General features: G+C 35.9%; 2 protein-coding genes across 4 annotated transcripts in view; one reads left to right on the forward strand and one right to left on the reverse strand.

The window, feature by feature from the left end:
• BBOX1 (gamma-butyrobetaine hydroxylase 1) overlaps positions 1–15,044 on the forward strand; it is an 81,261-nt gene that overhangs the window by 47,105 nt on the left and 19,112 nt on the right. For all 3 annotated transcript variants that reach the window (XM_010330900.2, XM_010330871.2, XM_074401268.1), the window contains one exon: positions 3,246–3,444. In XM_010330900.2, coding sequence (XP_010329202.1) covers positions 3,246–3,444 — 199 coding nt within the window. The remainder of the gene's footprint in view (positions 1–3,245; positions 3,445–15,044) is intronic.
• The window catches only part of CCDC34 (coiled-coil domain containing 34), a 308,339-nt gene that overhangs the window by 45,085 nt on the left and 248,210 nt on the right, over positions 1–15,044 (reverse strand). The gene's annotated exons all lie outside the window — the stretch shown is intronic.

Raw genomic sequence — 15,044 nt, forward strand, 5'->3', positions numbered from 1 at the left:
AAAGATTCAAACCCAAGCTTCTTGCCTCCTTGATGTATGACCTACCTAATATAATACCAGGCTATTTATTTAAATTAATTAAAATTACATAAAGTAAAAACTTTAGTGCCTCTGTTTCACCAGCCAGATGTCAAATCTCAATAGTCATGTGTTGCTAGTAGCTATGATATTGGACAGCACAGATATGAAATATTTCCATCATTGCAGAAAGCTCTATTGGACAGTATTGTAGCCTGTATCTCTACTATCTCTCTAGGCTGGTTCACTCTCAATTTAATACATTTTTCTAAAAATCTTAATAAATGCTCATCAATAAATTACTTACACAGCTGTAGTAAAGGCAACACATTTACTATAGGTAATCAGGTAGACAACACCTAATTCCATCTAATAGTCTACATAGGAATGGAAAATATATTTTTAGACCAATTACCACAGTGTCAGAAATCTAGAAGAATTTCCAGCTGCAATTTAGGCAATCGTTTTGTTCAGTGATAAGAACAAATAGTGATGAGAAATCCTAAAACCAATATGATAATGCCAAGTGAGTCTTTAACACCCCATTTACCTCTAATACTCCATGAGCCCCTGATTTCTAAAACGCTTAAAGCTGTTTTCAATAAGCCTTTAAATTTTCTGTACATGGTCCATTTAAGTGTGAGCTTTGGTAGGAGGAAATGGTGATTTGTTATTTATGCCTTTTTTGTGACTTTAATGCTGATGTTTTGGTCAGTAAATTTTTCTTCTCACTAAAACCCAAATGACCTTTCTAGTGAGGCAGTCAACATGTAATATGTATACCATTTATCGTCCTCTTCCTGCAAACTGTTTAAATTGGTATCAAATATTACAATCTGGGGACTGTAAACACAATGAGAAAATAGGAGTGGCAAAGAAAACAATCACATAATCCAATATTCAAAACAAAGCCTCATCTATTGCCTCTCTGAGAATAGGCTCTTACCATATGAAATGAATCCCATTTGCTTTTGAAAAGAATTGAGGTATGAGGAACAGCCCTGGGGAACTTCCTGAATGTGAAGAGTAGCTGGGCATTAAGAAAGAACATTAGACAAGGGATCAGAAGACAATACCATCTTGATATCCTAAACATATCTCAACTATAGCCATGATTGTATTTTAATTGTCATCTTCCATGTCCAGTTCTTCTACAGACTGTGAGCTTTTCAAAACCTATTGCCTATTACCATGCCTTGTGACGTTATAAAATATTAGCCTTATTGAAAAGATAAACCAACAAATGGCATTGATTGGGTAGCTCATAAAATCAGGAATACTAAGAGACTGTATCAAACCATCCTTCCTTCCTCCCCCAAAATGTATAATCATCCTGAAACCGTCATGCCTCATTGTCTGTTATTACTTTAACCAACTTGCTCTGGTCTAATAAAACACAGCCCATGTGCTGACCTGTTTCTCTTTGCTAAGGTGACTTGGTTAATATTAAATTCTAAGGTTTTCTTAAATATCAGAAGCACTTGAAAAGCAATGCTTAAGGAGCTGGAAAGACTGTAGTTCTTTAAGTTCTGGTTACTCCTCACAGAGAGAAAAAGAGTTAAAATTGGGAATTCAGAACCAGTGGCTGGGTATCAGCTCAACTTTCAGAGATGATACAGTAAGTCGCTGGGGCCTGCGGAATGTGTTCAGTACTAATGAATATTAGCATAGTCAAAAATAATTAATGTAGCACTAGGGAGGCCTGATTTACAGTTTGCAATTTTGGTCCTGGAAATTCTGGCTCATTTTGCAAGCTGCTATGTTTAATAATCCAGAAACTTTGGCAATATATACATTTATAGCCTAATCAGGCCTGCGTACATACACACACCTACTCACCTCTGCCAATGTCCTTATGCAACTAGCCGGTGGAAGAGCAAGAAATGGCTCCCTGCACCTGCACGTATCTTTTTACTACTAAAACCCACTATCTGACTTCTCCAAAAATTCCCATTTCTGCAGAAACAGCTATCCTGACATCAAAGAAGTAATGACTTCCAGTCCACAACTACTACAAGAGGCACTGACCCATTCTTCATTATTAAACAGGGGGCTTTATTTTGTTTCTATAAAATGACACATTCCCCAGCTAGGAAAGTAAAGCATTGCTCACAATGATATTCAGATCATAAATTCTCATTATGTCATGTTTTAGGAAGGCTTACCTTCCTAAGGCAATTTTCTAACCAAGAAAGGAAGAAATCAAATAGATTAGCTAGAGTTAGACTTTTCCTGAATGCAGCTGGTAATATCTGTGTTATTTTCCATGGCAAATTTGCATTTCCTCTGTGTTCTACTTCCTTTGTGAGAGCCTGGTTTGCAAGCCAATTATATTTTACATTTTTCTTTCTGTTTTCTCAATTAAGCATTTTTATGAGCATTTAATCATGAGGAATGAGAGAGCTAAGGGAAGGCATTTGACCTTGTCTGTGTGGCAGTCCCACAAAGGGTCTATGTCAGGCGTCCCCAAACTTTTTACACAGGGGGCCAGTTCACTGTCCCTCAGACTGTTGGAAGGCCACCGCATACTGTGCTCCTCTCACTGACCACCAATGAAAGAGGTGCCCTTTCCTGAAGTGCGGCAGGGGGCTGGATAAATGGCCTCAGGGGGCCACATGCGTCCCGCAGGCCGGGCCATAGTTTGGGGACGCCTGGTCTATGCATTCCAGGAACATACCTTCATCTATTCTTGCTCACTCCAAAGGATGACTTGATCCCAGAGGTTGCTTCTTATCAGGTAAAATAAGAAGGAAGAAGAGCTGTACCATGTCAAAGCTCTCCTCAACCTTCAGATCCTGAGAATAGGTGTAGGCTGTTCTAACCTACCATTTTGATCTTATCACCTATATGGAGCTGAGCAATATAATTTGGCTGTTAATACTTACAGTATCTCAGAGTTATTCCTAAGCAGTGTCCATGCAGAGAAGACCTAGGAACATACAGATCAGGAGCCATTCATCAGCTAGACAATATTCCCTTAACAAGTGAGGCATATCGAATACCTGCTATGGGCCAGACAGAGTTATAAGCAGGAGGCACGTAACAGAATGGTGTGGCTCCAAGAAAGAAAAGCCTAGTGACTTGGACATTTCTAACGTAAATAACATTTAATAAACTCCATTATAAATCAGTGATCAACTTAAATGAACTAGTCCCTTCTCTGAGGTTATCATCCTATGTAAAAACAATGTAATCCCATCTGTTTTCTTCATCTTTTCAATTCACAGAATGTCAATACTGGGGCTCAGAGCTCCAGCTACCTACTCTGGATTTTGAAGATGTTTTACGATATGACAAACACGCATACAAGTGGCTCTCCACCCTCAAGAAAGTAGGCATAGTACGACTCACCGGAGCATCTGACAAACAAGGAGAAGTTTTAAAACTTGGGAAAAGGATTGGTTTTCTCTATCTCACATTTTACGGGTGAGTCACCAAATGGTTTGTATCCTGCCATCACAGATAAAGTTTGATGTATTTCCCAACTGAGGAAGACCTCCTTGATTGAAGATACAGAAATTTTCGTAATGTCTTGAGTAGAAGTCAGATGGAAAGAAGAGTCTAAAAGTAGTATTTTGCTAAGAATGATAATTTTTAAGAGCCTAAAAGCCTAGAGACACCAGGCACCATAGACATAGGCTAGTTATAGGTGGTGTGTATAGTCTGCTTGGGTTGCCATAACAAAATATCACAGATCAGAAAAGTTAAACAGCAGAATTTTTTTTTATAGTTCTGGAAGCTGGAAGTCTAAGATCAAGGTACGAGTGGGGCTGGTTTCTGGGGAGGACTTTTTCTGGCTTGCAGATGACTGCCTTCTCACTGTGTCCTCCCATGGCCTTTCTTCTGTGCATAGCACAATCCTTCTGTCTCTTCTTCTCATCAAGACACCAGTCCTATTAGCTTAGGGCCCCAATCTTATAACTTCATTTAATCTTAATTACATCCTTAAAGGCTCTATCTTCAAACATTGGGGGTTAAGGCTTCAACCTATGAATTTGGGGGTACATCACTTATTCCGTAACAAGTGTGATGAAAGACCGTGTTTCTCCAAGACTTTACAACATATTAAACTTTATGTTAAAGTTTATTAACTTTTACCTCCCAAGAGTTGGCTGAAATATAGTTGGGCCCTGAGAAATTAAAATCAGCCACAGACATGCTAAAAAGATAAAACTAACATTTGTAAAATTAAGCCTATGTGCTTCAGTCAGTAACAGGGAGATATAATTAATTTTAACTTTGGAACAAGAGGCTGTTTGCATAAGAATTTCCTGGGAGGTAACATTAATTACAAATAGTGAAGCACTAACAACAGGAAACACTTATGTAGATGTGGGAGTATAACTGTATTTCTTTAGAGTGAGCCCCTCATGTGAAATTAATACAATTATTCTTGGGCTCATAGAGTAGAGAGCATTGAAAGTGAAAGGAACTTTCCAACTCCAAAGGTTGCAACTGGAAGCACACAAGCTGTATTCGGATGTTTGGTTTGGCCCACACGATGTTGAAATAAAATGGAATTAGTTGTCAACACTTAAAAACTGGGAGATTTTACATTACATGTGGATCTGACTTTTCTTGAAAAATCAGATCTAGCAACAACAGAGCCTAAATCCTTGCATGCCAACGATCTGCTGATACAAGTAGAGGCCGCCCTTGAAGAGAACATAGACTCACTCTCCATTTTGCCAAAATCCTCCACCCTCTCCAGACCTGTAAGGGCCCTGGTACCCTTAAGGTTTGCCACCCCTAAACTAGAGTAAGACTTGGTCTATAGATAACAGCAGACCAAAATTACTCAGTGTCTAAATATCTCTGCCATGTTTAGACTTGGACAACCCAGCACCTATTCTGACTCCAAAACTTACATTTACCATTAGTAGATTTCTGTTGTATAAAAATTTGAATGTTAACTGCCATAGATATTACAGCAACAACAGACAAAGGAAAGAGGGAGAACAGTCTTAAAATTATAAAGAGCTTCAACCATATTATGTATTCTTCATTTAATTCTCATAATGACTTTCTGAAATAGATATACTTCAGTTCACTGATAAGGAAACTGAAGCCCAGATAATTAATTATAACCAAGTGTCCACAGATAGTAATAAAGGAACCAGAATTTGAATCTGGGTCTGTCCTATCTATGGGCTTTCTATTCTATCTTTCTGTCAATAATATGAAGAAAGAACATGGAAAAGAAGAGCTTTTAGCCACTGGTGTTAAACCGGACACTTCAAATCTCTTCTAAGTCATTTTACTTCATTTTTTATTTACTGACAACAAACTTTTTGTATCTATTCCAAGGCACTTCACAATTCTAAACATTGCCAAGTTTTGGGCTCTTCGTTGGAGTTCCCTAAACTACCCCACAAACCCATCACACTAGGGGTCAGAATCTTTGTTTGATTTATTATGTTTGTTTTGAAGACGTTCTGTTTTTGTAGGACCTATAAAAGGGCTTAATAATTTGGCCACTGATCTAATATTGTGAAATGATTGGAATAAATACTAAAGGTCTGTTGTCAAAACAAATCAGACCTCCTACTACTATTCCATGTCCTTTATGGAACTTCCCATCTAAACAGATAAGTTGAACCTATCCCATCTCACCTTCCTTAGATGATTACAATTCTTACCTGAATCTCTCAAATTATACACGTCAGAAAATGCCTCTCTTACCACCTTACCCCTTACTTCCACCACTGATGATCAAGATCTCACCACATATCTTTTGACAATTTTTAATTCTCTACTTCAAGAACTGACAGAACAGTTTTGTTGTTTTTGTTATTATTGTTTTGTTTGCTTTTTTTGTTTTTGTTCACATTGTCCAGAGAATAAGAAAAATGAATATTTTCTCTAACATTGTCCCCTTTTTCCATTTCTCTGCATAGTAATGTGCAAAAGTGATATGAAGCCTGGGCAACACGGTATTTAAAAGAAGAAGGGAATCTTACAACAGTGGTTCTCATCCTAAGCTGTATTGGAATAGCCAATTTAAAAAATACAGACATCTGAATCCCATCTCCAGAGTTTGTTTTCTTTTTTAATTTTTTTTAACAGTACTAGTATTTGGCCTGAGTATCAGGACTTTTCAAAACTCTGCAGGTGATTGTTTTGTGCAGCCAAGGTTGAGAACCTCTGGCTGAAAGGAAGGGGTACTTAAAGAGAAGGCAGTTCTCCCAAGGGATAGAACTTGGGTGCTTTACATATGAATTCTCACAATGATGTGAACTAAATGGCATTTACCACATTATGTTTTCTACTTTGGTTGTGCCTGAACATGACATCTTCAGAACAGACTTAGTAGCTGCCTTTTTTTAAAAAAAAACTGGTACACACTCTTCACACCTATATTTCAAGTTTGGAAATGCATATTTGCAAGCAGCAATACAAAAGTCTTCATGAAGAATGCATAATCTCTGAAAATTATGAAAACATCCCTGCTACAAATATGCTTCTAAATACAAAACTGACTACCATATTTGTGACTTCTGTGTAGCGAGAGAAGTTCATTTTTAAAACAGATAAAATTCAGTCTTTAGGTGTGAATGGTATGAATGACAGTCTCTCTCTCTCTCTCTCTCTCTCTCTCTCTCTTTTTTTTTTTTTTTAATTTCTTAGTTGTTCAGAATCCTTAAGCATGCAAAAGCTTTGAACAGAAGGGTTCACAAAGGAACCAGGGTTATCTTATGGCATCCATTTAAGCCAGAGCTGGGAACGCCTCTGGGTCATCCACATCAGTAGCTGCCTTAAACAATGTTCCTCTCTTTGATATATTTGTTTCTCCACTGGAAAAGTAGCTTACTCTTATTTGAAAACTAATTGGTTGATGAGTGAGTGAATGGAATGAATAAGTGCACACAATAAATAATGGAGGAGAGCTACTGAAACAATAGGAGAGGGATAGAGAAAGGAAAGTAGGAATAGATTAAAAGTAAACTTTGCTCTTCATGCAGACATTTTAAGGAAACTTGTGACTGCTCTTGGTTAGATGCCTAAAACAATAATAACTTGCTGCTGGTGCCATGTTAGACATGACTTCCTTGGGAAACTAAAACCCACCTCTCACTTTTCCATTCAAGTAGGGTTATTAGTTTGAAAAATGTTAAATGCAAGAATCCAAAATGAGAATGAGAAGAGCTATTTTTGTTTCTTGGCAGTCATCTCAATTGTTAAGTGGTTGGTTGGATGAACAAAAAACAGTAGATTCCAGCATTTCATGTAGTCTTCATATACAGTAGGCAAGGAATAAATGTTTAATGAATAAGTCATGCCTAAATATTTAAAATGGACTATAAAACAGCAGATGAATGCAATAATTATTAGAACCTTTCACCATTATAAACTTACGTTCAACTAAATCAAAATGGCAATAACTTTCAGGACAAAAGTGCATGTCATTTTCCACATCTGCATTTTCTCAGACGTTTGTCATTATTTTGTCAGCACATCATCTAGACAATATTTTTTATGCAACCATGTGAAATGCTCAGTAACTTTACTGAGTTGATAATGATGGGACAAAAGAATATGAGTGAGTAAAGAAACTCTCATTGTCAGTTTTGTCAAATACATGTAAACATGGAGCAGTATGTAAAAAGACAAACTTTTGAGAATTTAAACCTTTGATTTAGGACAAGTTTAACAGACCAGTGCTAAAATACCTCATCTTATGTCCTCTTTCTTCCACAAAAAAAAAAAGAAAATTAATGAAAATAATTTTCTTGAGCCCTTTTGGAAAGGTAATATTATTGAAGAAATAAATTTTATGACATGACTTAATCCATTGGGAAATAGTTACTGTAAACTATACCATACACAGTCATCTTCAATGATTATACCAAGTTAGAATGTTTTTTTAGAATGTATCTTACAATGTAAATCCCAAAGAAACTATAATTTCTGTCAATCAAACAGAGTATCTTTCTTGAATACTAATATGTGCATGGCACTGTACTTTGCATTTTGTTCTGAACTAATGGGTTTAGATTTGGGTTGCTACTTCATGAAAAATTATCTTTTGTAATTGCTGTGTGTGGATGAATGTAAATACTTTAATTGGCTTCCTTTAAATAATCCAGGCCAATAAAAATTCCATAAAACCAAGGAACAGACTGAAAAGTAACCCTGGACTTTTGGCATTTCAAATGAGGGAACATCACCGTCAATGTATACCAACAGTTCAAAGAGGGTGGATGACAGAAAGGTGATCTTCTCCCAGCATGCTACAAAGCATGTCAAGATGGGGCAATATTCAGCTACCAATATCTTTAAACAAAATGAATCCACTCCTCACAATTTACACAGGCTACCATTGTGTAAATAGGTGTGGCTTAATAATATAAATTTAATTAAGATTATGCAATGCCATGCAGCCCTTCCTCCCATTCTTGAGCTAATTCAATTCAGACACATGCCATTTCTATGACATGCCATTCTTTCCCATTCCCGGCCATCCCCTGAATCAGTCCCTTTCTCACCTATTTGTTAGGACTGTTTCCTTCTCTTCCTGCTTAACCTTTTGTTTGCTGCATGTATCTCTCTTGCTTTTATAGCTCCTGGACCTTTATTCTGCCTACAGACAACTTGTGCCAAGTCTGCCTCTCTTTCTGGTTGCTCTTTGGCCTTTCTTGCCCTTTTCACTTGATTTACCAACATTTTTCCTCTTACCTTTCAACTACCACACCCACTACATCCTTGCTTGACCTGGCATCCTCTGCAGCACTTCAATAGAAATTCTCTGCCAGCCTCTGTTCTGTGAAACCACTTCTAGTACCTCATCCCCAAGCCTTGGCATTATAATAAAACAAAATAATTATATACTCCTCACTAGGTTTGCACTCTTGATGGCCCATCAGGAAAGAGAAGTGGAAATTCTCTCCAACAAATTTACACAAAGGCAGGCAATTTCTACTTTTTGTTGCTGATTCTATTTTTAGTAGTCATACATGCATTATATTAATAAAAAAATGAACACCACTGGTGTAAGATGTTACTACTTTTTTTTCTGGACTGTAGTAATACATGGTCTTTTGATACTATCATTCTGTTAAGATAATATTGAGATGTTCAGACGATCTTTGCTAAAATGGCAAAACTCAAACCCTGAAAATTCCTTTTCTAATGAGTTGGACAACTAAATAAACTGGAAAAGCCAGGGTATTATTATTTACATAAGCTCATCTGTGAGTATGTATGTGTGCATAACATTGTGAAAGACAGAGAAAGACTTGGTGGGAAGGGGCACAGTGTCATTTTTAAAAATATTTGTCACGTATATTTTGTATTATTAATTAATTATAATGCTTGTAACTTTACCAGTTAAAATAACCATTGAAAACTAAGAAGGCATACCATTATCATTGCTACTGTCATGTTGAGCTCCTTATAGGCATAAATGGTGGCATAATCAGGATTGTATCTTTACTATTAACTCACCACCTGACACACAATTATCTCTCAGGAAATTTTAATGAAAGGGAATGTGTGCTAAGTAAGATATTGTAGATTTCATCTGATCAAGACTTCAAAAACTCTTTGACAACATTGTCAACATTTATCAGTCCATAATTTAAAAATCAACCTCATGAGCAACTCAAAGTGACTCTTCTTCCTAAAAAGTCAAGCAGAAGAGAATAAAACTTCTAACCTTAGCTAGCGAGACTTCCTCCTTTTCTGAACTGAGCCCAGAAGTTCAGATTTGGTTTTTTTTCTAAGAATGTTTTATTTGCTGGCACCAGCAAAGTGCATTAATACATGCGGTGAGGGTTACACTGGTAAGAATAATGGGGTAAAGTTGGAAAAAAAAAAGCTGAAATATAAACTTTAAGGAATGAAATAAAGAAGATAAGAGGCAATGGGAAAAGGAGGTAAAATAAATGTGGATCTTGGTGGTAGTCAAATTTTATCTTGTATAGCATTGCATGGAAGCGATATAACTGCTGAATAAAACTTATAAGTGTACACGTTTATAGCAGAAAATATAAACAAATGCTTTGGAACATCTACACCAAAAAGGTTTAGGAAGAATTGAGGACCCAGTGCCCCAGAACATTTGTATTGCATTAATTCCTCAAGAGCTTCTCATAGGATCAACAGGGAACCAGTCTAATCATGGCTTCACCGTGGGCTATCTGTAAGTGAGACATTGATCTGAGCTTTTTGTGTAATTTACCAGATCTTTTTAATTCTCCCCTACTGAGGACTTGCCTCACTCTTTCTGCAGGGGTATTTTAATACCTGTCATTTCCTTTGAGGTTCTTAGATGGAAGTTTGCTGGAAAAATGTAGAATGCTACTACTGCTGCTCAGTGTTTCATTTTCATGAGTTCCTTGCATTCAGGCTTCATTGGATTAATAAAATAAAGTAAAATAGAAAATGTATCTAGTGAGCTGTTTATCAAATCCACTAGCCAGACCAGTTAAGTATTAACAATATTGAAATGGCTTCTGGGAAGTACAACTATAACACATAGCTTTCCAGCAACCACTAGACTTCTGCTCACATTTCTGTAAGATGTCTTGTAAGCCAACCCAGCAGCATTTCACACATTAGATTGTATTTGAGGATGCACAAGTGAAAAATATTACTATTTCTTGGCATCTAGCCCCTAAGAAATTGCTCCTATTGTAAGTACTGCCTCCAAAACTGACTGAAACAGCTACGTGTTTGAAATACATGTTACTTGAAAACATTTGTGAAGTGTGGGGATTAGAGAAAAAAAAATAAGTTTACCCATTTGTTGATGTTTCTAATTAGGAAATTGCTTGAGAAAACCACACAGCCCTTCTTGAATAAAAAATGGCTTTTAGGTTATGAAAAACCAACCTAGAAATAATTCAAACAAGAAGAAAAGTTCTCTGAGTTCTAAATTTAATTGTAATCCCATTCTACTTTTTAAAATTTTATAATGGGACTCCTTAATGATTTAATGTACTAATTATAATGCTGGGGTAGAGGGACAAAAAAACATTTAAAATGTGTATTCTAGTAAGTATTAGGGTTTCTGAAGCAGAGTAACAAACTATGTTCTTTGAGCCATTGTGAACCTCAGCTTGTGTTATCAGCCAAGAGCCAGTCTCCAGGGTTTCCTTTGTAATATTAAGTTTCATAGTAATTAACACTGCTGCCAACAAAATCACTTGGGTATGAAGTCATCTCATGAATGAAAGGAAAAATAATTTCTGTGTCTCATGCTCTTGTAGAAATCACTTGAGGAAATGTTTGAGATAACCAATTAAGGCAATTGCGTCTCAACAGGTGCTCTGACACCACCCCCTCAACCCCAACATACACACATACAACCTTGCTTCCTTGCTTGTACTCTGTGCAAAGACCAGTGGCTATTATTGGGATGATAGAAGTAATTTTTTATTATTAAGCACCTTTTATGTACTAAGAATTGAGCTCAGTGCTTTACACTCATTATTTTGAATCTTCACAATCTGAGAGGAATCATTAACCCATTATCCCCAAAAAACTGAGGCAGAAGAATCAGGCTACAAACCCGGGTTTACTTGACTCAACAGCCTGCAGTCTTTGCTTTATACCATGCCACTGTGGTGTTTCATTGTTATCTACTATTTGCCTTCTAATTTCTAATACCATAATAATTGTTGATTACTCAGTTGCAAGGGGATAATCAGACAGGATTATTTAGAAATTTCAAAAAATGTCATAATGACAGCAAAAGAATATTCATTGCCTTCTCCTCTTTTAAGTTAAAATTATCACCAATCATTTACATAAAGGAAAAATGACAATTGATACAGAATCAGAAAACATTTTATTCAATCTTTAATATTAAAAAATCAAAACTAATAATCTAATTATTGTTCTGGTTAAATATATTAATCAAAATTTGACTGCCTCCAACTCAAAAGGAACCCTACTAAATATGTTTAATGTGGAATTCTCATTAACTGTTTCACTTTTTTGCAATGCACTACATTATTCGTTTTTCATAATGAAGTCTTTGGGGCTTTCTTTGGAGCAAATTGCTGTAACTTTTTCTTTATGTTTTTACAGGTGGTTGCCATCCTTCTATCCCTACCTGACTTCATTTTTGTTAATGGCAGTATTATTAACCTTTAAAAACGAATGTGCAAAAAAAGATTTTTTAAATTTGATTTACCTTTTAATTATATTTTGTAGTTTTATTGAGGTATGATAGAAAAATTATATATATTTACAGTGCACAGCATGACATTTTGATGGCCACAATCAAGCTGATTAGCATATCCATTCTTTCACATCGTTACCTTTATATTTTGTGGCAAAACGACTTGACATCTACTTTGTTAGGAAATTGCAAGTATATGATACATCATTATCAACTATTGTCACCATGCTGTTCATTAGGTCTCCTGTACTTATTCACATAATAACCAAAGGTTTCTTCCCTTTAACAAGTATCTCCCCTTTTCTCCTATTCCCATCCCCAGTAACCACTGTTCTACTACTCTCTGTTAACTAAGAATGGACTTCAGACAACCAAAATGAGTAGTTACATTAACATAAGTTTGGTACTGAGCAGTAAATTTATGTTTATGTGAATTAAATTGTAGGGAAGGGTGGAAAAAAATATCGAACAACTAAAAAACAGAAAAACCAAACCGCACTGCTAAGGATGCATGTGGGTGATAATACTTTAAACCAGGAAAGAAAGGAAGTAAACACCATAAAATTTAGGAAGGCTGTTACATTTGGCAAGAAAGGTGAGGTTTGTGTTTGGTAAAATAGATTTTTCATGGTAAAATATAATACAGATACAGAAAATGACATAAAATAAATGTATACCTTAATGAAATATCATTAAGGCAAACATGCTTAAACACCAGTTGGGTCAAAAAATGGAACATTGCCAGCCACCCCAAAACCCATTGACATATCCCAACCAAGTATAAATCTCTCCTTTCTCCCCAAATGTAACGACCTAGTCCTAAGTTTTATGGTGTTTACTTCCTTTCTTTCTTGGTTTAGAGTGTTATCACCCACATGCATCCTTAGCACTACAGTTTGGTTTTTCTACTTTTTAGTTTTTTCAGTACCTTTTTTCCTCCCCTACAATTTAATTCATGTAAACATAAACTTACTGCTCTGCACAAAACTTATGTCAATGTAACTATTCATTTTGGTTGTCAGAAGTCCATTCTCTCGTAAATTCCTAAGGAAGGCCTCATAGGAACAGTACTCGGAATTCTTTCATGTTGACAGCAGTTTTAAAGCCTTTATACTTGAAAATTGGCTTGGCTAAATATAAATTCTTGGCTCACAGCATCTTTAATATGTCACTTATGGTTTTATTGGTAATACAATTTTCTTTTCTTTAGAAGTAATTTGATGGCCGGGCATGGTGGCTCTCATCTGTAATCCCAGCACTTTGGGAGGCCAAGGCATGCAGATTATGAAGTCAGGAGTTTGAGACCAGCCTAGCCAACATAGAGCAATGCCATCTCTACTAAAAATACAAAAAATTAGCTTGGCGCGGTGGCAGGCACCTGTAATCCCAGCTACTTGGGAGGCTGAGGCAGGAGAATCACTTGAATCTGGGAGGTAGAGGTTGCAGTGAGCCAAGATTGTGCCACTGCAGTCTAGCTCAGGTGACAGTGCAAGACTCCATCTCAAAAAAAAAAAAAAAGAAACAAAAAAGCATAGTAATTTGATGTTTTTACCTGGATTTTGAAAAAAAATATATTTTTTTTGTTTGAAGTTGAGTAATTTTATAGGCTATATCTTGATGTTGATTGTTCCAAGACAGCTTTTTCAGGGAGGATATGATTGTTTCAAGGAATAGCTTCAAAATTTCTTTTTTCAGAAAATGTTTCTTGAATTGTATATTTTAGTATCTTCTGTTCCTTTGCTTTGGGCTTCTCCTTTTAAGGGCTCCTATTATGCATATCTTAAATCTTCTTTGCCAATCTTCTTGTTACTTTCTCTCAAATCATTTCTATTGCTCTCCTTTTTTAATATTTAAATTGTTCTCCTTCTTATCTCCTAGTTACCTAAGGCTTGTTATGCTTATTTAATCTGTTACGTTTATTTGATCTTGCATTCCTTCTAATTTAGTCTTTGTTTAGTGATGTTTTTAAAAAAAATTTTAATACATTAGTCCATTTTCAAGTTTCTAATCCTGATGTAGGTTTTCTTTTATGTATTGGACCATTTTGATAAAGACTTTTGGATTCATTAGAAGTAGTTACAAAAAAAATAGAAGTGAGAAAAAAATATATTTTTTATCTTTTGGGGGTGACATGTCCTTCTGACATGTACTGCCTGTCTATAGGTATGCTATTTTGCTACTTATCCTGCGTTTTTTTCTCAAAACAATTTTGAGTTTAAACCTTGATTATTTTTTGTTGCTAATTTTATGTGGCACTTGTTTTCCTTAACGATAAAAAGGAGACATGATTCAGAAACCTTTTTAATTCATGGTTTTAAGGTATATTTCAAAACTGACTGATAACTTTCTAAAACTGTCTAGTTCCCCTCCACTTTTATCAGGACCTTGTTTTTTTTTTTCTTTGTTTTTATTGTTTCTGTGTTACTCAATATGCACTCTATTCAGAAGGAAGGTCATGGAAGGGAGATTTGTCTGGTTAGTTTCTAGAATTCATGAATCCAGACTATTCAGATCCCTTACAATGGACCTTACATACTCAGCTATAATGGAATGTAGAAATCCCCTTCCAAGTGTAACTGTCATTCTCACATTGCCCCACTGCACTGTTGAGTGAATACCTGTTGGCAATTTAGGAATGTTTCATATCCATTATGTACCCAGTTGCTTCTCTCTGCTTTCTCCTTCACAGTCACCAATATAATACAGGTCTTGTAGCTTTGACAGGTTTGTCTCTTTCCCCTCCTATTTCCCAGTTCATGGGAATATCTTGTCACTTAATTTATGTTTTGATGTTTCATTGAATTCTTGAGTTTTCACTCTAGATGTTTTGTAGGGAGAATTCAGAGAGAGTCTTTTAAATTATGTCACCACTGTCATTCCAGAAACCTCTCTCTCTCTT

The sequence above is a fragment of the Saimiri boliviensis genome, chromosome 6 (assembly GCF_048565385.1).
Source record: "Saimiri boliviensis isolate mSaiBol1 chromosome 6, mSaiBol1.pri, whole genome shotgun sequence".
Classification (NCBI taxonomy): Eukaryota; Metazoa; Chordata; class Mammalia; order Primates; family Cebidae; genus Saimiri; species Saimiri boliviensis.